The following is a 23391-nucleotide window of genomic DNA, read 5'->3' as shown; positions in this document are numbered from 1 at the left end:
CCAGTGGGACCCAGGTACACCCATCTACTGTTCGGAGATGTCTGGCCAGAAGTGGTCTACATGGAAGGATTGCGGCCAAAAAGCCATACCTTCCACGTAGAAACAAGGCCAAGCAACTCAACTATGCACGAAAAAATTGGAAATGGGGTGCAGAAAAATGGCAGCAGATGCTCTGGACTGATGGGTCACAATGGGAAATATTTGGCTGTAACAGAAGGCAGTTTGTTCACCGAAGGACTGGAGAGTGGTACAATGATGAGTGTCTGCAGGCATCAGTGAAGCATGGTGGAGGTTCCTTGCAAGTTTGGGGCTTCATTTCAGCAAATGGAGTTTGGGATTTAGTCAGAATTAATGGTGTCCTCAATGCTGAGAAATACAGGCAGGTACTTATCCATCATGTAATACCATCAGGGAGTTGTCGGATTGGCTCCAAATTTATTCTGCAGCAGGACAACGACCCGAACCATACAGCCAATGTCACTGAGAACTATATTCAGCATGAAGAAGAACACGTAGTCCTGGAAGTTAAGATATGGCACCACAGAGCGCTGATCTCAACATCATTGAGTCTGTCTGGGATTACATGAAGAGACAAAAGGATTTGAGCAAGCCTACATCCACAGAAGATCTCTGGTAAGTTCTCCAAGATGCTTGGAACCAGCTCCCTGCCGAGTTCCTTCAAAAACTGTGTGCAAGTGTACCTAGAAGAACTGATGCTGTTTTGAAAGCAAAGGGTGGTCACACAAAATATTGATTTGATTTAGATTTCTCTTCTGCTCATTCGCTTTTTATTTTGTTAATTGGTAAAAAATAAACTATTAACACTTGTGTTTTTGAAAGCATTCTTACGTTGCAGCATGTTTTCCACAGTGTATTTTGTATTTAATGTAGTTGGCAATGTTACTGTAGAGCCTCCCTGTGGACAATAATTGTAGTTTCAGCTGTATTGCTTTGAGTGCAGATATAAAGATCTCTGCTCGTACAGGCTCGGGAACAGGCTACATAAAGCAGACCATACAAAACGCATCCAGTTCTCAGGTCTACCACTACTTTACGTGGAATCTGACCATAGATATATATATATATATATATATATATATATATATATATAAGTAATATACACACAGTGGGCCAAAAAAGTATTCGGATAGCCACCGATTGTGCAAGTTGACCCACTTTAAAAAGATGAGTGAGGTGTGTAATTTCCATCATAGGTACACTTCAACTGTGAGAGACAGAATCTGGAAATCACATTGTATGAGTTTTACACAATTTACTTGTATATTCTTGTGGGAAATAAATATTTGGACACCTACCAAGCAGCAAGATTTCTGGCTCTCACAGACCTGTTACTTCTTTAAGAAGCTCTTCTATCCTCCACTCGTTACCGGTATTAATGGCACCTGTTTGAACTGGTTATCTGTATAAAATACACCTGTCCACACCCTCAAACAGTCAGACTGCTACCTCTCCACCATGGCCAAGACCAGAGAGCTGTCTAAGGACACCAGGGACACAATTGTAGAGCTGCACAAGGCTGGGATGAGTGACTCAACAATAGGCAAGCAGCTTGGTGAGAAGAGATCAACTGTTGGCGCAATTATTAAAAAATGGAAGAAATACAAGATCACTGACAATCTCCCTCGACCTGGGGCTCCATGCAAGATCTCACCTCGTGGGGTATCAATGTTCTTGAGAACGGTGAGGAATCAGCCCAGAACTACACGGGGGGACCTGGTCAATGACCTCAAGAGAGCTGGGACCACAGTCACAAAGGTTACCATTAGTAACACTCTACGTCGTCATGGATTGAAATCCTACAGCACCCGAAAGGTCCCCCTGCTTAAGCCAGCACATGTCCAGGCCCGTCTAAAGTCTGCCAGTGACCATCTAGATGATCCAGAGGAGGATTGGGAGAATGTAATGTGGTCACATGAGAGCAAAATCAAACTTTTTGGTATAAACTCCACTCGCCGTGTTTGGAGGGAGAAGAATGATGAATGGCATCCCAAGAACACCATACCCACTGTGAAGCATGGGGGTGGAAACATTATGCTTTGGGGCTGCTTTTCTGCAAAGGGGTCAGGACGACTGATCCGTATTAAGGAGAGGATGAATGGGGCCATGTATCGTGAGATTTGGGGCAAAAACCTCCTTCCCTCAGTAAGAGCATTGAAGATGGAACGTGGCTGCGTCTTCCAGCATGACAATGACCCCAAACACACCGCCCGGGCAACTAAGGAGTGTCTCCGTAAGAAGCATTTCAAGGTTCTGGAGTGGCCTAGCCAGTCTCCAGACCTCAACCCAATAGAAAATCTGTGGAGGGAGTTAAAAGTCCGTGTTGCCCGGCGACAGCCCCAAAACATGACAGATGTAGAGAAGATCTGCATTGAAGAGTGGGCCAAAATACCTGCTACAGTGTGTGCATACCTGGTCAAGAACTACAGGAAACGTTTCACCTCTGTAATTGGAAACCGAGGTGATATTACAAAGTATTGTGTTAAACTTTTTGATTGTCCAAATATTTATTTTCCGCAAGAATATACAAATAAATTGTTTAAAAATCATACAATGTGATTCCCTAGGGTTTTTTTTTTCAGATTCTGGGGGTCATTCTGAGTTGTTCGTTCGCTAGCAGTTTTTAGCAGCCGTGCAAATGCACTGTCGCCGCCCACCGGGACGTGTATTTTCGCTTTGCAGAAGTGCAAACGCCTGTGCAGCAGAGCGCCTGCAAAAATATTTTGTGCAAAACAAGACCAGCCCCGGACTTACTCTTCGTGTGCATTGATTCTAACGTTGGAGGGACGGGTTTTGATGTCACACACCGCCCAGCGTACGCCCAGCCACGCCTGCGTTTTCCCAAACACTCCCAGAAAACGGTCAGTTGCTACCCAGAAACGCCCACTTCCTGTCAATCTTCTTGCGGCCGACAGCGCGACTGAAAACGTTGCTAGAACCTGTGCAAAACCACAAAGCTCTTTGTACCCGTACGTCGCGCATGCACATTTGGGTGCATACGCATGCGCAGATTAGCCGTTTTTACACTGATCGCTACGCAGCGAACAACGGCAGCTAGCGATCAACTCGGAATGACCCCCTCTGTCTCTCACAGTTGAAGTGTACCTATGATGGAAATTACAGACCCCTCTCATCTTTTTAAGTGGGTCAACTTGCACAATCGGTGGCTGATCAAAGACTTTTTTGCCCCACTGTATATAAAGTGTATAGATGGTGGCACTCACGGAATTTGATCAACCAAAAAATCACTCAGGACACACCGGTCACAGTTGCAGTATCAACGTTTCAGTAATTTGATACAGTCTTCAGGATAAAGATATATATATATATATATACACACACACACACAAAAAGGATTCCCAAGGGAGCTATCTGATAGTATAGTTAATTGGCTATTTCCAATAGCCAAGTTATGACCACAATTTGTAAAAAGGCCGTTTATTCATATGTTTGACAATGAACCACAGTTTGTACAGTTACTTTGTATTCTGCTTAAGAACAATACATCAGCATTAAAAGCATAAAACTGTAAACATATGAATAAACGGTCTTTTTACAAATTGTGGTCATAACTTGTCAATTGGAAATAGCCAATTAACTATACTATCAGATAGCTCCCTTGGGAATCCTTTTTGTGCATATTTCCATTTTGTACTCCATCTAACAGGGGGTACCTCCCGGGGTGAAGCTTGTCATAACGCAGAATTAGGTCTACTTTGTGTGTGTGTTTATATATGTATATATCAGGTATAGGATGGCGGGGCTGGTGGACACATGGTCACACAGTGAGGTGTGTAGTGTGATCAGATGTAAGATGGTGGGGCTGGCAGACACATGGTCACACAGTGAGGTGCGTAGTGTGATCAGGTGTAAGATGGCGGGGCTGGCGGACACATGGTCACACAGTGAGGTGTGTAGTGTGATCAGATGTAAGATGGCGGGGCTGGAGGACACATGGTCACACAGTGAGGAGCGTAATGTGATCAGGTGTAAGATGGCGGGGCTGGCGGACACATGGTCACACAGTGAGGAGCGTAGTGTGATCAGGTGTAAGATGGCGGGGCTGGCGGACACATGGTCACACAGTGAGGTGTGTAGTGTGATCAGGTGTAAGATGGCGGGGCTGGAGGACACATGGTCACACAGTGAGGTGCGTAGTGTGATCAGGTGTAAGATGGCGGGGCTGGAGGTCACATGGTCACACAGTGAGGTGTGTAGTGTGATCAGGTGTAAGATGGCGGGGCTGGCGGACACATGGTCACACAGTGAGGTGTGTAGTGTGATCAGGTGTAAGATGGCGGGGCTGGCGGACACATGGTCACACAGTGAGGTGCGTAGTGTGATCAGGTGTAAGATGGCGGGTCTGGTGGACACATGGTCACACAGTGAGGTGCGTAGTGTGATCAGGTGTAAGATGGCGGGGCTGGCGGACACATGGTCACACAGTGAGGAGCGTAGTGTGATCAGGTGTAAGATGGCGGGGCTGGCGGACACATGGTCACACAGTGAGGTGCGTAGTGTGATCAGGTGTAAGATGGCGGGGCTGGTGGACACATGGTCACACAGTGAGGTGCGTAGTGTGATCAGGTGTAAGATGGCGGGGCTGGAGGACACATGGTCACACAGTGAGGTGCGTAGTGTGATCAGGTGTAAGATGGTGGGGCTGGCGGACACATGGTCACACAGTGAGGTGCGTAGTGTGATCAGGTGTAAGATGGCGGGGCTGGCGGACACATGGTCACACAGTGAGGTGCGTAGTGTATCAGGTGTAAGATGGCGGGGCTGGCGGACACATGGTTACACAGTGAGGTGCGTAGTGTGATCAGGTGTAAGATGGCGGGGCTGGTGGACACATGGTCACACAGTGAGGTGCGTTGTGTATCAGGTGTAAGATGGCGGGGCTGGAGGACACATGGTCACACAGTGAGGTGCGTAGTGTGATCAGGTGTAAGATGGCGGGGCTGGCGGACACATGGTCACACAGTGAGGTGCGTAGTGTGATCAGGTGTAAGATGGCGGGGCTGGAGGACACATGGTCACACAGTGAGGTGCGTAGTGTGATCAGGTGTAAGATGGCGGGGCTGGCGGACACATGGTCACACAGTGAGGTGCGTAGTGTGATCAGGTGTAAGATGGCGGGGCTGGAGGACACATGGTCACACAGTGAGGTGCGTAATGTGATCAGGTGTAAGATGGCGGGGCTGGAGGTCACATGGTCACACAGTGAGGTGTGTAGTGTGATCAGGTGTAAGATGGCGGGGCTGGAGGACACATGGTCACACAGTGAGGTGTGTAGTGTATCAGGTGTAAGATGGCGGGGCTGGCGGACACATGGCCACACAGTGAGGTGCGTAGTGTGATCAGGTGTAAGATGGCGGGGCTGGAGGACACATGGTCACACAGTGAGGTGCGTAGTGTGATCAGGTGTAAGATGGTGGTGCTGGAGGACACATGGTCACACAGTGAGGTGCGTAGTGTGATCAGGTGTAAGATGGTGGGGCTGGAGGACACATGGTCACACAGTGAGGTGCGTAGTGTGATCAGGTGTAAGATGGCGGGGCTGGCGGACACATGGTCACACAGTGAGGTGCGTAGTGTGATCAGGTGTAAGATGGCGGGGCTGGCGGACACATGGTCACACAGTGAGGTGCGTAGTGTATCAGGTGTAAGATGGTGGGGCTGGAGGACACATGGTCACACAGTGAGGTGCGTAGTGTATCAGGTGTAAGATGGCGGGGCTGGCAGACACATGGTCACACAGTGAGGTGCGTAGTGTGATCAGGTGTAAGATGGCGGGGCTGGAGGACACATGGTCACACGGTGAGGTGCGTAGTGTGATCAGGTGTAAGATGGCGGGGCTGGAGGACACATGGTCACACAGTGAGGTGCGTAGTGTGATCAGGTGTAAGATGGCGGGGCTGGCGGACACATGGTCGGTCACACAGTGAGGTGTGTAGTGTGATCAGGTGTAAGATGGCGGGGCTGGCAGACACATGGTCACACAGTGAGGAGCGTAGTGTGATCAGGTGTAAGATGGCGGGGCTGGAGGACACATGGTCACACAGTGAGGTGTGTAGTGTGATCAGGTGTAAGATGGCGGGGCTGGAGGACACATGGTCACACAGTGAGGTGTGTAGTGTGATCAGGTGTAAGATGGCGGGGCTGGAGGACACATGGTCACACAGTGAGGTGCGTAGTGTATCAGGTGTAAGATGGCGGGGCTGGAGGACACATGGTCACACAGTGAGGTGCGTAGTGTGATCAGGTGTAAGATGGCGGGGCTGGAGGACACATGGTCACACAGTGAGGTGCGTAGTGTATCAGGTGTAAGATGGCGGGGCTGGAGGACACATGGTCACACAGTGAGGTGCGTAGTGTGATCAGGTGTAAGATGGCGGGGCTGGCGGACACATGGTCACACAGTGAGGTGCGTAGTGTGATCAGGTGTAAGATGGCGGGGCTGGAGGACACATGGTCACACAGTGAGGTGCGTAGTGTGATCAGGTGTAGGATGGCGGGGCTGGAGGACACATGGTCACACAGTGAGGTGCGTAGTGTGATCAGGTGTAAGATGGCGGGGCTGGCGGACACATGGTCACACAGTGAGGTGTGTAGTGTGATCAGGTGTAAGATGGCGGGGCTGGAGGACACATGGTCACACAGTGAGGTGCGTAGTGTGATCAGGTGTAAGATGGCGGGGCTGGAGGACACATGGTCACACAGTGAGGTGCGTTGTGTGATCAGGTGTAAGATGGCGGGGCTGGAGGACACATGGTCACACAGTGAGGTGCGTAGTGTGATCAGGTGTAAGATGGCGGGGCTGGAGGACACATGGTCACACAGTGAGGTGCGTTGTGTATCAGGTGTAAGATGGCGGGGCTGGAGGACACATGGTCACACAGTGAGGTGCGTAGTGTATCAGGTGTAAGATGGCGGGTCTGGTGGACACATGGTCACACAGTGAGGTGCGTAGTGTGATCAGGTGTAAGATGGCGGGGCTGGCGGACACATGGTCACACAGTGAGGAGCGTAGTGTGATCAGGTGTAAGATGGCGGGGCTGGCGGACACATGGTCACACAGTGAGGTGCGTAGTGTGATCAGGTGTAAGATGGCGGGGCTGGTGGACACATGGTCACACAGTGAGGTGCGTAGTGTGATCAGGTGTAAGATGGCGGGGCTGGAGGACACATGGTCACACAGTGAGGTGCGTAGTGTGATCAGGTGTAAGATGGTGGGGCTGGCGGACACATGGTCACACAGTGAGGTGCGTAGTGTGATCAGGTGTAAGATGGCGGGGCTGGCGGACACATGGTCACACAGTGAGGTGCGTAGTGTATCAGGTGTAAGATGGCGGGGCTGGCGGACACATGGTTACACAGTGAGGTGCGTAGTGTGATCAGGTGTAAGATGGCGGGGCTGGTGGACACATGGTCACACAGTGAGGTGCGTTGTGTATCAGGTGTAAGATGGCGGGGCTGGAGGACACATGGTCACACAGTGAGGTGCGTAGTGTGATCAGGTGTAAGATGGCGGGGCTGGCGGACACATGGTCACACAGTGAGGTGCGTAGTGTGATCAGGTGTAAGATGGCGGGGCTGGAGGACACATGGTCACACAGTGAGGTGCGTAGTGTGATCAGGTGTAAGATGGCGGGGCTGGCGGACACATGGTCACACAGTGAGGTGCGTAGTGTGATCAGGTGTAAGATGGCGGGGCTGGAGGACACATGGTCACACAGTGAGGTGTGTAGTGTATCAGGTGTAAGATGGCGAGGCTGGAGGACACATGGTCACACAGTGAGGTGCGTAGTGTGATCAGGTGTAAGATGGCGGGGCTGGCGGACACATGGTCACACAGTGAGGTGCGTAGTGTGATCAGGTGTAAGATGGCGGGGCTGGCGGACACATGGTCACACAGTGAGGTGCGTAGTGTATCAGGTGTAAGATGGCGAGGCTGGAGGACACATGGTCACACAGTGAGGTGCGTAGTGTGATCAGGTGTAAGATGGCGGGGCTGGCGGACACATGGTCACACAGTGAGGTGCGTAGTGTGATCAGGTGTAAGATGGCGGGGCTGGCGGACACATGGTCACACAGTGAGGTGCGTAGTGTATCAGGTGTAAGATGGCGAGGCTGGAGGACACATGGTCACACAGTGAGGTGCGTAGTGTGATCAGGTGTAAGATGGCGGGGCTGGCGGACACATGGTCACACAGTGAGGAGCGTAGTGTATCAGGTGTAAGATGGCGGGGCTGGCGGACACATGGTCACACAGTGAGGTGTGTAGTGTGATCAGGTGTAAGATGGCGGGGCTGGAGGACACATGGTCACACAGTGAGGTGCGTAGTGTGATCAGGTGTAAGATGGCGGGGCTGGCGGACACTTGGTCACACAGTGAGGTGCGTAGTATGATCACATTTCTGCATGTAGGGCACATCAGTAGCTTAGATTCATCGGCAAATTGTCGCGGTGTACGGTGATAGCGTCATATCACGGACACAGGTCTGTGTTTGGCGCATTGTCCGTGGTGGATGTGCTTGGCCGTCTGGATCGCTGCTCATCTTGAACGTCTATCCTGCTACTATAAAAGGCCGTGCACCAAACCCAGGCCTGTTTCCGTGACATGACGTTACCACCATACACCGCCACAAGTTGGCGATGAATGTCAGCTGCTGATGTACCATAGTGACCACACACTACACACCTCAGTATGTGACCATGTGTCTGCCAGCCCTGCCATCTTACACCTGTTGCTGGGGCAGTATGACTGATATGAGGCACAGTCTAATGGCCGTGAGAGGAAGCATCGGTCTACCTGCTCTGGCGGGAAGATAGAATGAAATAGAGGGTTCTTGTTTCCATACTTATTGAACTACCCTCGTGTACGTTATATACAGGTATATTTATTATACACACAACACGTTCCCGTGTTATCATATATAGTAGATGGTGATAGTATACGGTCTGTGAGGCGCGCTACTTCCCATTTCCACAAAGGATTTGGCTCTGTCCTCCCATGATGCACGAGTCTTTCATCTGACGTCACTTTTGCAAACCTGTTGTTGAAACAAAAGTGTCAATAAAGTTTTTCTTTGAACAAGTACATAGACACAACCCTGGTTGCTAAGGAAGTGACAAGATGAGAGTTTTTGTTGACAGTATCCAAGGAAACGAATCCTGGAAGCAGGAGCACGTGTGCCTGGCTGCAGGGTGGGTGCTACATTTATTAAGATTTATTATTTATTATAGCACAAACATGTTATTTATTATTATTAACCTTTATTTCTATAGCTCACATAGTTATTTCAGTCAAATCAGTCCCTACCCCAGAGAGCTTACAATCTATAGTCCAGACACACTAGGGTTAATTTCTGTCAGAAGCCCGTAACCTACCAGTATGTTTTTGGAGAGTGAGAGGAAGCCGGAGCACCCGAAGAAGCCCATGCAAGCATATGGAGAACATGCAAACTCCACACAGACGGGGCACTAGTATGAATCAATCCCATGACCTCTATGTTATATCTAATTATATGAATGTCGGCCACTTACCTCTGCGCCCCCAGCTGCCCCATATAGGTCCTACCCCCATTGAGACTAAGGCAGCTAGACGGTTGTATATATACCACCAAGCCAGCGCACAACACGTGAGGTAATTGGGCTGCAGTCAATTTACCTCCAATCAAAATCCCGACGGTCGAAATCCCAACAGCAATTGACCGACGGTCAAAATCCCAACATGGACAAAGGTGGTAATTCCAAGTTGTTCGCAGCAGGAAATTTTTTAGCAGTTGGGCAAAACCATGTGCACTGCAGGGGAGGCAGATATAACACCCAAATCTAACTCTCTCTGCACATGTTATATCTGCCTCCCCTGCAGTGCACATGGTTTTGCCCAACTGCTAACAAAGTTCTTGCTGCGATCAACTCAGAATTACCCCCCATATGTGAAAATTATGGGTGAATGTATTACTTTTGTAGTTTTTATTAATTAAAATTTTCATTTCAGCAGAAAAAAATATTAACAGTACAATATTCTTATATATAAATAATTATCAGATGATATTTATGACTGTATAAGCCCTTTATTATTATTTTTAGTGTCAAATATTACGTGATAAAAAGCGCTGGGAGATCTTTTTTTTTTTTTTTCATATCTATATACCTACCTAGGGACACTTGGAAACCCTTTTTCTCCTCCATAGCAGCTAACCTATCAAGTAAGGTGGTAAGCCCAGCCCTCGACACCGGATACATTCTAAATTTTCTGCCATAACCTGAAACACTCTGTGCTTCTGTGAGCCTTCTGATTGGCTGCAGGTTGTTCTGGGAAACACAGTTGAGCAGGAGAGGTCTGCAGATCCCAGGCAGAGTGACCAGGAAAAGGGGCGCACATTGCTCTATATCCCTTATATTTAATAAAGGAAAAAGACCCCTATCTGTAGTAACATGTCATCAGGCCTTTCATACATGTTCTACTAGCTGCAACAAGGCAGGAATGAGCGGGGGAGGGGGGGGGGTTGCGAGTGAAAGCTCGGGGAGGCGGGGCCGCCTGTTGCCTATCACTGGTGTAGCTAAAGAGTACAGGTGATGTTGCCCATAGTAACCACCTTCTAGCTATCTTTTTATAGAATGTTCTTGATAAATGATAGCTGGAGGCTTTTGTCCGCTATAGAAGATTTGGCATCTGCCCCCATCTACCCTACGTGTTCAGTATTGGCGGAGCTGTGTTGTATTATTGCCCCTCTAACCCCTGTCTCCTCAGACGCTGGTGAGGATGCTGACCACCAGGATGCTACAACACACAAAAAGTGTGACCCAGGTCAGTAGGCGACCGCCTCACACACCGCCCCTTCCCTAACTGACCCCCTCCCCCCCCTAAAAAAAAGAAATAAAAAAAAATCACGATTTGACTACTTGTGTTTCCCTTTCAGAGAAACGATCTGCTGCGGGTTGCGGAGATGGAACTACAACGGTATACCGGCGTTCCTGCCAGGCGCCGCCGTCTGCAGCTCATACAGCTATACTGTCTAAGCAGCGGTTGTTTTCTTGTTAATAACGTTATGCGTGGAAAGAGGTTACCGCTAGGATGGCGATTTCCCTAGTGACGTGTTATGGGGGTGGGAGGCACCTGTAGGTGTAGATAATGCCACACAGATGGCATCCTACTGTGTGGTATTATGTATATAAGGTGCATTACTACTGTGTGGCATTATGCATATAAGGTGCATTACCACTGTGTGGTATTATGTATGTAAGGTGCATTACTACTGTGTGGTATTATGTATATAAGGTGCATTACTACTGTGTGGCATTATGCATATAAGGTGCATTACTACTGTGTGGTATTATGTATGTAAGGTGCATTACTACTGTGTGGTATTATGTATATAAGGTGCATTACTACTGTGTGGTATTATGTATATAAGGTGCATTACTACTGTGTGGCATTATGCATATAAGGTGCATTACCACTGTGTGGTATTATGTATGTAAGGTGCATTACTACTGTGTGGTATTATGTATATAAGGTGCATTACTACTGTGTGGCATTATGTATATAAGGTGCATTACTACTGTGTGGCATTATGTATATAAGGTGCATTACTACTGTGTGGCATTATGCATATAAGGTGCATTACCACTGTGTGGTATTATGTATGTAAGGTGCATTACTACTATGTGGTATTATGTATATAAGGTGCATTACTACTGTGTGGTATTATGTATATAAGGTGCATTACTACTGTGTGGTATTATGTATATAAGGTGCATTACTACTGTGTGGCGTTATGTATGTAAGGTGCATTACTACTGTGTGGCATTATGTATAGAAGGTGCATTACTACTGTGTGGTATTATGTATATAAGGTGCATTACTACTGTGTGGTATTATGTATATAAGGTGCATTACTACTGTGTGGTATTATGTATATAAGGTGCATTACTACTGTGTGGTATTATGTATATAAGGTGCATTACTACTGTGTGGCATTATGTATATAAGGTGCATTACTACTGTGTGGTATTATGTATATAAGGTGCATTACTACTGTGTGGCATTATGTATATAAGGTGCATTACTACTGTGTGGTATTATGTATATAAGGTGCATTACTACTGTGTGGTATTATGTATATAAGGTGCATTACTACTGTGTGGCATTATGTATATAAGGTGCATTACTACTGTGTGGCATTATGTATATAAGGTGCATTACTACTGTGTGGCATTATGTATATAAGGTGCATTACTACTGTGTGTCATTATGTATATAAGGTGCATTACTACTGTGTGGCATTATGTATATAATGTGCATTACTACTGTGTGGCATTATGTATATAAGGTGCATTACTACTGTGTGGCGTAAGATGTATGAGGGTTCCTAATATGTGGAATAATGGGGGTCATTCCGAGTTGTTCGCTCGTTATTTTTTTGTCGCAACGGAGCGAATAGTCGCTAATGCGCATGCGCAATGTCCGCAGTGCGACTGCACCAAGTAAATTTGCTATGCAGTTAGGAATTTTATTCACGGCATTACAAGGTTTTTTCTTCGTTCTGGTGATCGTAATGTGATTGACAGGAAGTGGGTGTTTCTGGGCGGAAACAGGCCGTTTTATGGGAGTGTGCGAAAAAACGCTACCGTTTCCGGGAAAAACGCGGGAGTGGCTGGAGAAACGGGGGAGTGTCTGGGCGAACGCTGGGAGTGTTTGTGACGTCAAACCAGGAACGACAAGCACTGAACTGATCGCAGATCCAGAGTAACTGTGGAGCTACTCAGAAACTGCTAAGAAGTGTCTATTCGCAATTCTGCTAATCTTTCGTTCGCAATTTTAATATGCTAAGATTCACTCCCAGTAGGCGGCGGCTTAGCGTGTGCAAAGATGCTAAAAGCAGCTTGCGAGCGAACAACTCGGAATGACCCCCATTGTGCTATAAAGGGCATTATTACTGTGTGTGGCATATTGTGAATAAGGGACTCTATTGTTTGATATAACGTTCTGTGTAATTTGATTTTGCTGTATTTTGTGTGACTGTGTGGGTGGGGGTTTGCCAAATTACTGCCTCGCCCCGGGTGCCGAACATCCTAGTTTCAGCCCTGCGCTAGATCTTACGTTAGAACAGCCAATACTGTAACGTGACGCCTCTGCGCATATTATACGGCTACACGGTTATTAGACATCACTGAACAGTTCAGAAATCTTCTGTCTGTAATAATCTGCAGCAGGGACTGTTATTATTATATAGCTCACATCATTCACACATCTTTATAATAACCACTGACGTTATCATGCTCTCAGATTATGGTGATGGCCTCATCACCAGTTACATGATCTTTACTCACTCAGGAGCAGATGTACTAAACTTTGGAGAGAAATAAAGTACCAGCCAATCAGCTCCTAACTGCCATGTTACAGGCTGTGTAAAAAAAAAAAATACGGTTAGGAGCTGATTGTCTGGTACTTTCTCTCCAAGGCTTAGTACATCTGCCCCTTCCTCTCTCTCTCTCTCTCTCTTCCAGTACCCCCACTCTATCCCTACCGCCCTCTCTCCATCCTCAATCGCTCTCCTCTTCTCTCTCTCCCACTTTCTCCCCTTCCCTCGATCCTCGTCTCCGCACACTCTCTATCCCTGAGTCTTTCTCCCTGACTTGCTCTCCCTCACTTTCTCTATACCCTTCACTCTATTTCTCCCTCTATCTTTTCCTCCTTCTCTCTCTCTCCCCCTCTTTCTCGCTCTCTCCCTCTTCCTCTTCCTCTTTCTTCTTGCTTTCTCTCCCTCCCATCTCACTCTATGTATCTCCCTTTCTCTCAGCCCCCTCCATCTCCCGCTTCTCTGAGCTCTACCTTACGACTGGCGCGTTGATATATCAGCTCTAGGGAAAGTACGGTGCATTTTGTTAACCATAAAACCCCGTCTTACATCCTCCTTCTGTCTCCTTCCCGGATGGCAGGGAGCAGGCGCTCAATATCCACAATGCATGGAAGGAGGACGCCAGGGGAACCATCGCCAGTCGGATCCAGAGACGTCAGAGTGCACTGGTGCGTCAGGAACTTAAGATGGCGAATAAGGAACTAGTATTGGTGAGTGGGCACATCCATTCAGGCTCAGTACAGCAGGACAGTCAGTCTGTCATATACACAGGCTCAGTACAGCAGGACAGTCAGTCTGTCATCATATATTCAGGCTCAGTTCAGCAGGACAGTCAGTCAGCCATCATATATTCAGACTCAGTACAGCAGGACAGTCAGTCTGTCATCATATACTCAGGCTCAGTACAGCAGGACAGTCAGTCTGTCATCATATATTCAGGCTCAGTACAGCAGGACAGTCAGTCTGTCATCATATATTCAGGCTCAGTACAGCAGGACAGTCAGTCTGTCATCATATATTCAGCCTCAGTACAGCAGGACAGTCAGTCAGCATACTCTCAGGCTCAGTACAGCAGGACAGTCAGTCTGTCATCATACACTCAGGCTCAGTACAGCAGGACAGTCAGTCTGTCATCATACACTCAGGCTCAGTACAGCAGGACAGTCAGTCTGTCATCATATATTCAGGCTCAGTACAGCAGGACAGTCAGTCTGTCATCATATATTCAGCCTCAGTACAGCAGGACAGTCAGTCATCATACTCTCAGGCTCAGTACAGCAGGACAGTCAGTCTGTCATCATACACTCAGGCTCAGTACAGCAGGACAGTCAGTCAGTCTGTCATCATACACTCAGACTCGGTACAGCAGGACAGTCAGTCTGTCATCATATATTCAGGCTCAGTACAGCAGGACAGTCAGTCTGTCATCATATATTCAGGCTCCGTACAGCAGGACAGTCAGTCTGTCATCATATATTCAGGCTCAGTACAGCAGGACAGTCAGTTTGTCATCATATATTCAGGCTCAGTACAGCAGGACAGTCAGTCTGTCATCATATATTCAGGCTCAGTACAGCAGGACAGTCAGTCAGTCTGTCATCATATATTCAGGCTCAGTACAGCAGGACAGTCAGTCTGTCATCATATATTCAGGCTCAGTACAGCAGGACAGTCAGTCTGTCATCATATATTCAGGCTCAGTACAGCAGGACAGTCAGTCTGTCATCATATATTCAGGCTCAGTACAGCAGGACAGTCAGTCTGTCATCATATATTCAGGCTCAGTACAGCAGGACAGTCAGTCTGTCATCATATATTCAGGCTCAGTACAGCAGGACAGTCAGTCTGTCATCATATATTCAGGCTCAGTACAGCAGGACAGTCAGTCTGTCATCATATATTCAGGCTCAGTACAGCAGGACAGTCAGTCTGTCATCATATATTCAGGCTCAGTACAGCAGGACAGTCAGTCTGTCATCATATACTCAGACTCGGTACAGCAGGACAGTCAGTCTGTCATCATATATTCAGGCTCAGTACAGCAGGACAGTCAGTCTGTCATCATATATTCAGGCTCAGTACAGCAGGACAGTCAGCCTGTCATCATATATTCAGGCTCAGTACAGCAGGACAGTCAGTCTGTCATCATATATTCAGGCTCAGTACAGCAGGACAGTCAGTCTGTCATCATATATTCAGGCTCAGTACAGCAGGACAGTCAGTCTGGGAAGGTATTAGATTAAATTTGAAATGTCTACAAAGAAATACATTTGGGAAGAGGGGGGACTTTAATAGGCCCTACACACTGGCGGATCCGCCGCCGAGCTGCCCGCCGGCGGATACGGCCGACGGGCGACCCGACGGCGGGGTAACAGTGACAGGGGGAGTGAAGTTACTTCACTCCCCCCGTCACACGGCTCCATAGAACTGCAGGCAAATATGGACGAGATCATCCATATTGGCCGGCATGCACAGCCGACGGGGTACCAGCGATGAACGAGCGCGGGGCCGCGCATTGTTCATCGCTGGTGCCTCCACACTGCACGATATGAACGTTATCTTGTTCATTAATGAATGAGATCGTTCATATCGTGCAGTCATGTCGGCCAGTGTGTGGGGCCCATAAGTTATGCTGCAGTCTATGTGGTGTACTGATGTGTGTTTTCCTCAGGTTCGTAGAGCAGCTTTACAGCGCCTCCTGCAGGACGAACACCGGCAGTACCAGGAGGAGCTGATCAGGCTGGGAAAGACCTTCTTTGGACAGAGACTGTGAGATCCACAGCACGGCTTCCAGGCTGCCAGTTAGCTGTTAGCACAACACTATGAATAAAATACCATCCGTGAGGACTGTCAGTAACAGCATAGCTGCATTTCATTCTCCAGCAGTGACCTAATCCTGTGCCCAGTATTACATTCTCTATACTACAGTACTCATTCCAATTGTAAAACGCAACCGAATGTGCTGCGCTATATAAGACACTGTTTACAAATAAATATAAAGCTTACTAAGCACTAAGGTCTATATACTGTATAATAACCGTGGCGTCACCACGCGGACACAGGGGTAAGATGCAGGGCTGCCAATAGAAATTGTGGGGTCCGGGACTGACAAAATACACAGGGCCCCTCCCTCCAAAAACAGATTATGCTGCACTGCTCCACCCCCTATGTGATGTCATACATTGTGACGTTACATACAGGTGGAGTGTTGCGGACCTACAGGAATGGTTCACAGAGAGCTGATGCGCAGATAAGGCTTGTTTTTAGAAGTCCTCCCAGCACATCACTTGATTCACAGACTGGTGCAGCTCGACAGGTATTGGCAGAAGGAGCCAGGGGTGGACCGCCCTCTCTGTAAGGGCACGGGACACTAGTCCCTGCTGTCCCCCCCTGGTGGCTGCCATGGTAAGATGGAGAGACATTTATCTCAGAGGAACGACAAGGTCACTGTGCAATACTATACAGGTCACATCAGAGTATAACCTCCCCCCTGCTTACAGGCAACGTCATTGCATTCACTTTCCAGTATTTCCTACAATATTGCTCCGCTCACATGGCTTATATTAATCAGAAGAAAAATGGAAGCAGTTCAATACGCACGGCAATGATGGCGCCCAAAGCGCTCTCTCCCCTCCCTTCATATCATGTCAGTATTCACGCGCTACACTTTCACTCCCCTCCTTTCCGCCAGTGCTAGCTTCTACCGGAAACATCACGCTCCATAATGCGGGAATCGCGGTGCCCGGCAGGTCAACGCCATTTTGCATTCCAGGACGGGTGTTTTGCTTCTAAGACATTGCCTCAACATTGTATTGTAGCCTTATGTTCTGAGCGTCTCTGTCTGTGGAAGCCGGTGGGGTAATTGCTGGCCCAGCAACCTAGAGTAACTCACCTGGGTATGATTAAAGACATCCGGAAAACATGGCCTGTTGGTGCTACTCCAGGACTGAGAGCCTCTGAGCTAAACTATACCACCAAGGTGGTCATTCCGAGTTGATTGCTCATTATTTTTTTTTCGCAACGGAGCGATTAGTCTCTAATGCGCATGCGCAATGTCCGCAGTGCGACTGCGCCAAGTAAATTTGCTATGCAGTTAGGTAATTTACTCACGGCATTACGAGGTTTTTTTCTTCGTTCTGGTGATCGTAATGTGATTGACAGGAAGTGGGTGTTTCTGGGCGGAAACAGGCCGTTTTATGGGAGTGTGTGAAAAAACGCAGGCGTGCCAGGGAAAAACGCGGGAGTGTCTGGAGAAACGGGGGAGTGTCTGGGCGAACGCTGGGTGTGTTTGTGACGTCAAACCAGGAACGACAAGCACTGAATTGATCGCACTGGAAGAGTAAGTCTCGAGCTACTCAGAAACTGCACAGAGAAGTCTTTTCGCAATATTGCGAATCTTTCGTTCGCAATTTTGATAAGCTAAGATTCACTCCCAGTAGGCGGCGGCTTAGCGTGTGCAAAGCTGCTAAAAGCAGCTTGCGAGCGAACAACTCAGAATGAGGGCCCAAATTCGGGTGAGAGTAAACCACCCTCCCGGACCTGACCCACCTCCCCAGTGACGCATATGATTGTGGCCCTGTCCACCCAGGCAATTACGCAGCGGGGGTCGGGACTGCAATGGCGTGAATTGTGACGCTACCTGATTAATATTCATGAGCTACTAACTCCTAGTGATTTGATAGGCTACTGTCACGCAGATACAGAGTCGCAAGCTACAAAATAAAATGTGTTTCCCAGCATTTCTTACTATGTAGTTTTATTCTCCTATCTATATAAAGGGCCTGAGGTGGACGCTACGCCAATGTTTGCGCGGTTGTCCGATGATTTTTGTACTGCGCATGTGTCGCACTGTTTTACCCACGGCGGTTGCAGTTAAAAGCGTTTGCCGCAGAGAGATTGTCCGTTTGCCGTTATTGGGAGTGACTAGTGAAACGCGGGCGTGTTGTGAGTGTTTTTTGGGCGTGTCACATCCAGCGTTGGCTTAGTACCGACGGAGAGTCTCAGCAGCCATTGTTGCATCTATACACAAGTTGCGGATTACAGATGCAGCCGGTACAAATACCGTCCACCTTTGCATCGGGCGCAAAAATATAATTTATTGAAAATGAGTATTTATAAACGCAAAAACTATTATCCCAATCATTGCACCATGGTGAGGTTATGAAGCCAATATGGAGCTATTGCACCTGTCCTGTGCGGACGTTGCACCGGAGAAGCTACGGAGAGGTGGTTACGTACTGTACGGGATATAGGGCAATGCTTATACGGGCAGGCACATAATATATGGCCATATACAGTATATGGCAGGGAACAGCTCCCTATACGGCCTGGCGCTGAGGCTTGAGGCCTCGGCCCTGTATCCTTTTGATCTCTGGTTTAGGAACGATTTCTAATGTCTTCCAATGTAATTTCCTACCCCAGCACAAGAGGAATGTATTATGTAACCCTTTCATTGCCGCTGAGCTCTGCACTGTCACGACTCTGTTGTATATACGTATTTCTGTATAGATATATATATATATAATATAGATATATATAATGTAGGTGTAGACGGCCGTGGAGTGGTGGGTTTGTGTCGGTATGCGGGGGCATAAAACTGGTAATTCAGGTCTGTAGTATAGCCCAGGGAGGAACTAGTTAACGCACAATCAGAAAATGAACTTGACTTTCATCAGATAAATGCGCCTTTATTGTCACAGAGCAGGAACAATGCACCAGTGTCTGGTGAACTCATATGGGTGGAAGGAGTTCCGGCAATGACCAGCAGGGGGCAACGCAAGCTTACACACAGTCTGCTGAACATCACCCCAAGCTCACAAGAGGAGCTTTCTGTTCCCCGACCCCATCACCCCAATAAGAGTGTCTGTCTCTCCTGCATGTAGTTTACTTCTGGGAGTTGGTTTGTAGCTTTTTATGGTAAACCTGTTTTGTATCATTCTGTAACATAAACACATGTGGGGTGCTTGTATATAGGAGAGTGGAGAGTTGGAAGCGCGCCGCGCTCTGCATCTGCAGAAACTCAGGACGGTGCTGCAAAAGGCTGCTATGTACCTGGGGCGTGGCTGCTAGGATCACATCACAGCGCTGCACTAAAATGATGCATGCTTAGGGGCCGATTCGATTACCCACGAGCTACCGACCAAACGGCTTCCAGCGGCTTTGTGGGATGTGTCTCTATATGATTTGTTCTCACAGCCTATGGAGGTCGAGTAGAAGACAGATACTACTAGTGTACTACAATTCAATTGGTTCTTCCTTAAAATGCACCTGACACTAACACATACAGCATTCTGTAGTCTTACACTAGGAATTTCTCTGAGAGTGCGGTCTATGCAGTCACTAGGACCCAGTGACATCACTGAGAGTGCAGCCTATCCAGTCACTAGGAACCAGTGACATCACTGAGAGTGCGGCCTATCCAGTCACTAGGAACCAGTGACATCACTGAGAATGCAGCCTGTCCAGTCACTAGGAGCCAGTGACATCACTGAGAGTGCAGCCAATCAGTCACTAGGAAACAGTGACATCACTGAGACTGCGGCCTATCCAGTCGCTAGGAGCCAGTGACATCACTGAGAGTACAGCCTATCCGGTCACTAGGAGCCAGTGACATCACTGAGACTGCGGCCTATCCAGTCGCTAGAAGCCAGTGACATCACTGAGAGTGCAGCCTAACCAGTCACTGGGAGACAGTGACATCACTGAGTGCAGCCTATCCAGTCACTAGGAGACAGTGACATCACTGAGTGCAGCTTATCCAGTCACTAGGGAGCAGTGACATCACTGAGAGTGCGGCCTATCCAGTGACTAGAAGCCAGTGACATCACTGAGTGCAGCCTATCCAGTCACTAGGAGACAGTGACATCACTGAGTGCAGCCTATACACATTGCAGCCAGACAGTTTGTGCTCATATTCTATATTAGTGAGAACACAGTCTATCAGTTCACTGTGAAATAGTGCCTCACACCTCAATGAGGTCACTAGTGTTTATATACATCGACTAGATATTTTATCTAAATTAGCACCCCTCTTTTTCTGTTATCTAAAGGGACATGTGGGACACCATAGACCTTGCCCCCTGTATAACCAAACCATGACCATTTTAGATGGGATTCAGCTCTTAAAAATCAGGACTGTCCTAGAATAATTAGGTCTACTCTGATCCTCTGGGACATAAACGGTAACATTTATTGAAGGTGAGGAGGTAACATAAATGCCATAGAGACACCACGATGGGGGTTGCAGTGCCCTGAGGTGCTCTGGTACCACATGACACACAGGCAGCACTGTGGCCCTGGAACAAATGGAACAATTTGGAGCCATATTAGATGTACTATAACAGAGAGTGGCTCTGAACCACCAGCAGCCATGAGGCAGTCGGACCAGTCTGTCCCAGAGGCCTCTAATGAGGGTTAGAGAGGATTCCGCCTGTAAATCCCAGGATCCCACCAGCCAGACAACTTGATCCTGTTTAGCATCTCCCTGGGCGGCAATTCTGAGGCTGTCAGAGGATGTGCCACCGACATCTGCAGCTGGAGGATAACGCTGAGTCCCTACAGATAACCCTGACTACTGTCAGTCTGATGACAGTAAAGGAAGCGAGCCGGACGCCGGGGACCGAAGCACAGGGCCCATTCAGTTCCTGCTGCTATATACCAAACGTGCTGTTTAATGACAGAATATGAAATGTAAACAGAGCCTAACACCCGATGTCGCTGCTGCTGATCGCAGCACTATGGAGGCGGCCATTTTGAGTGAAGGACTGAAAATCAGTTTAGCTGTAATTCAGTAGGAACTGGTTGCCTCACGCAGCCTCGTGCCTCGCTGGACCTGGAGAAACATATAAAAGCAGTATACCAATCGTAAACCTTGATGCTCAGTATTTATTTCAAGAATATTGCAGGACGCCATTTTGTCCTCTCTGAGGTGAATCCGGCGAGCCCCCTGCACTTACATATAATAAACAACCGCATCTTGTTTCACAAGGGTTTGGCGCGTGTTACAACAGAACACAGATCTCTGTCTGGGTGAGACATTTCTCTACAACCCCTTGCTCAGCACTGTAGCTCGCACATCTCCGAGTCCACAGGGTTCAGGATGGTATAAATACTTTTAGAGGGAGCTCCCAGTGCCACACCTCGCCTCTCAGCAGCCAAGCGTCAGTCACACCCCTAATTCCACGTCCATCTGCATTGTTCATTGTTCTGTAGCGCTGATAGTAACCCTTACTGCGCCGGAGACCTGCCACACACCCATAGACATTGATGCTGATTTAGAGGTGGACGCTATTAGCACAGAAGCTGCGTCTTTGCACGCAGCTGCATTGCAACATTATGCAAATGCCGCAGGAGGCGTCTTAAGTAAACGGGCGCTCACTGTCGACTTCTGTAATCCGCTGCTGCAAACAAACACGCAGCAGCGGATCCCTCTGTGCGAACATCTGAGGTAACTGAAGATGTCCGACTTAATCATGTTGCCGGGGCCAGTGACGCTGCATCCACGGACGCAGAAACTGGTTTCGGCATGCCCAGAAAACGGAGCCAACGTGGCCCCCGTTTTCTAGAACACCGCCCCATTGTACGCCGAAACCAGAGCTGTAGCTACCGGTTGGTTGGCTGGAGCCACCATGATGTCCTGCTGCCTAAAGTGATGTTGCCTGTATACTAGGGGAAATATTCATGTACTGGAGAGACTGAGATAACGGCAGCATCAAAGCAGCACTGTCCTGGAAATTGTTACTCTGATAGTATAAATACATGCAGATATAACCTAAAGAAAGCTGGAAATAATAATAATAATAATATCACTATAGTTAGCAGGAAGTAATTACGTAGTCGGAGAGAGCACCTTGTAAATTAATGTCCTTTAGCAATGTTTGTTATGTGATTACCACATAAGTGCCTGTCATACAGTGGGTGTGACATCATAGGGAAGTGGGTGTTGCCGAGCAGATGTGGGTGGAGTTTGGGTGAATTGGGGGCAGGGATTATTGAGTTCTGATTTAGGTTTTCTAACATAGGGGCTAATTCACACCTGATCGCTAGGGTGCGTTTTTTGCATCCCTGCGATCAGGTAGTCGCCGCCTACAGGGGGAGGGGGAAATCTCTGTGCAGGGGTGTGATCGCATGTGCAGTCTCCGCACAGCCCAGGACTTACTCAGCAGCTGCGATGATCGGGGGCCGGAGCTGACGTCAGGAATCCTCCCTCCAAACGCCTGGTCCCTCCTGTGTTTTTCTGGACACTCCTCAAAAACGGTCATTTGCCACCCACAAATGCCCTCTACCTGTCAATCTCCTTGCATTCGCCGGTGCGATGGGATCTATTCACCACTGCTCTCCTCAGAGCAACGAGTGACAGGGAGGGATCTCCCAACTGCCCCCCCACCCCGGGACACTGCGACCCGCGGGTGGGACTGTCCCGACAAAATCGGGACAGTTGGGAGGTATGAAATTCTGTTGCGCTTTACAATTGGACACAATTATAAAACAAAACTGGGTAATAAACAAACAGTCATAGTGGTAGGAAGGCCCTGCTCGCAAGCTTACACTCTATAGGGAACTAGGCATTGATACACGAGGATAGGTGCTATCTATTGCATAGTTGTCCACCAGATTGCAGAGGCTCTAGGTGGGCTGCATGATATCACATCCCAGCAATGATGAACCCTGGTCAGAGAGAAGGGACAGTGAAGAAAGAGAAAATATGTGGAGTATATGTGCGGACTGTATAGTGGGGATATAGTTGGATAGGAAAGCCTATGAAGGTGATGTGAGTGGGTCTGGAGTGTGATAAGCTGCCTGAAGAGGTGAGTTTTCAGGGAATGTTTGGAGACTAGAGGACAGTCTTAATTGTACGTGGTAGGCCAGAGGTTCCCAAACTGTGTGCCGTGGCTCCCTGGGGTGCCTCGGGACACTTGCAGGGGTGCCCTGGGTTAGTGGTCCAGGACCCATTCAAATTATTCATGGTCAATATAATAGGTAAAACCAGAGCTGGTGGCTG

At 48.2% G+C, this 23391-nt stretch overlaps 1 protein-coding gene and 1 long non-coding RNA gene across 3 annotated transcripts in view; one reads left to right on the top strand and one right to left on the bottom strand.

Moving 5' to 3' along the window:
* Positions 1-8901: 8901 nt before the first annotated feature.
* The window catches only part of LOC134980113 (uncharacterized), a 62237-nt gene continuing 47747 nt past the window's right edge, over positions 8902-23391 (bottom strand). The window contains exon 3 of the long non-coding RNA XR_010190332.1: positions 8902-9074. This is a non-coding gene — a long non-coding RNA (uncharacterized LOC134980113). The remainder of the gene's footprint in view (positions 9075-23391) is intronic.
* On the top strand, positions 9128-16403 carry CFAP141 (cilia and flagella associated protein 141). 2 transcript variants are annotated; one of them, XM_063946779.1, is made up of 5 exons: positions 9128-9228; positions 10781-10837; positions 10950-10990; positions 13972-14101; positions 16063-16403. In XM_063946779.1, exons 2-5 carry the CDS (start codon positions 10793-10795, stop codon positions 16162-16164), a joined length of 318 nt encoding a protein of 105 aa, XP_063802849.1. In that variant the 5' UTR covers positions 9128-9228; positions 10781-10792; the 3' UTR covers positions 16165-16403. The 2 variants fall into 2 exon arrangements, with proteins under 2 accessions (XP_063802849.1, XP_063802850.1); XM_063946780.1 differs by lacking the exons at positions 10781-10837; positions 10950-10990.

The sequence above is a fragment of the Pseudophryne corroboree genome, chromosome 12 (assembly GCF_028390025.1).
Source record: "Pseudophryne corroboree isolate aPseCor3 chromosome 12, aPseCor3.hap2, whole genome shotgun sequence".
In the NCBI taxonomy this organism is placed as follows: Eukaryota; Metazoa; Chordata; class Amphibia; order Anura; family Myobatrachidae; genus Pseudophryne; species Pseudophryne corroboree.
Note: the sequence above shows the minus strand (reverse complement) of the source record. Positions and strands in the feature narration are given on the sequence as shown.

What these genes read in the sequence shown, in the direction of transcription:
- CFAP141 (XM_063946779.1), top strand. Translation starts at nt 10,793, where the DNA reads ATGCTGACCACCAGGATGCTACAACACACAAAAAGTGTGACCCAG. An exon ending in ACACAAAAAGTGTGACCCAG is followed by an intron (nt 10,838 to 10,949) that starts GTCAGTAGGCGA and finishes TTTCCCTTTCAG; the next exon opens with AGAAACGATCTGCTGCGGGT. An exon ending in GCGGAGATGGAACTACAACG is followed by an intron (nt 10,991 to 13,971) that starts GTATACCGGCGT and finishes CCCGGATGGCAG; the next exon opens with GGAGCAGGCGCTCAATATCC.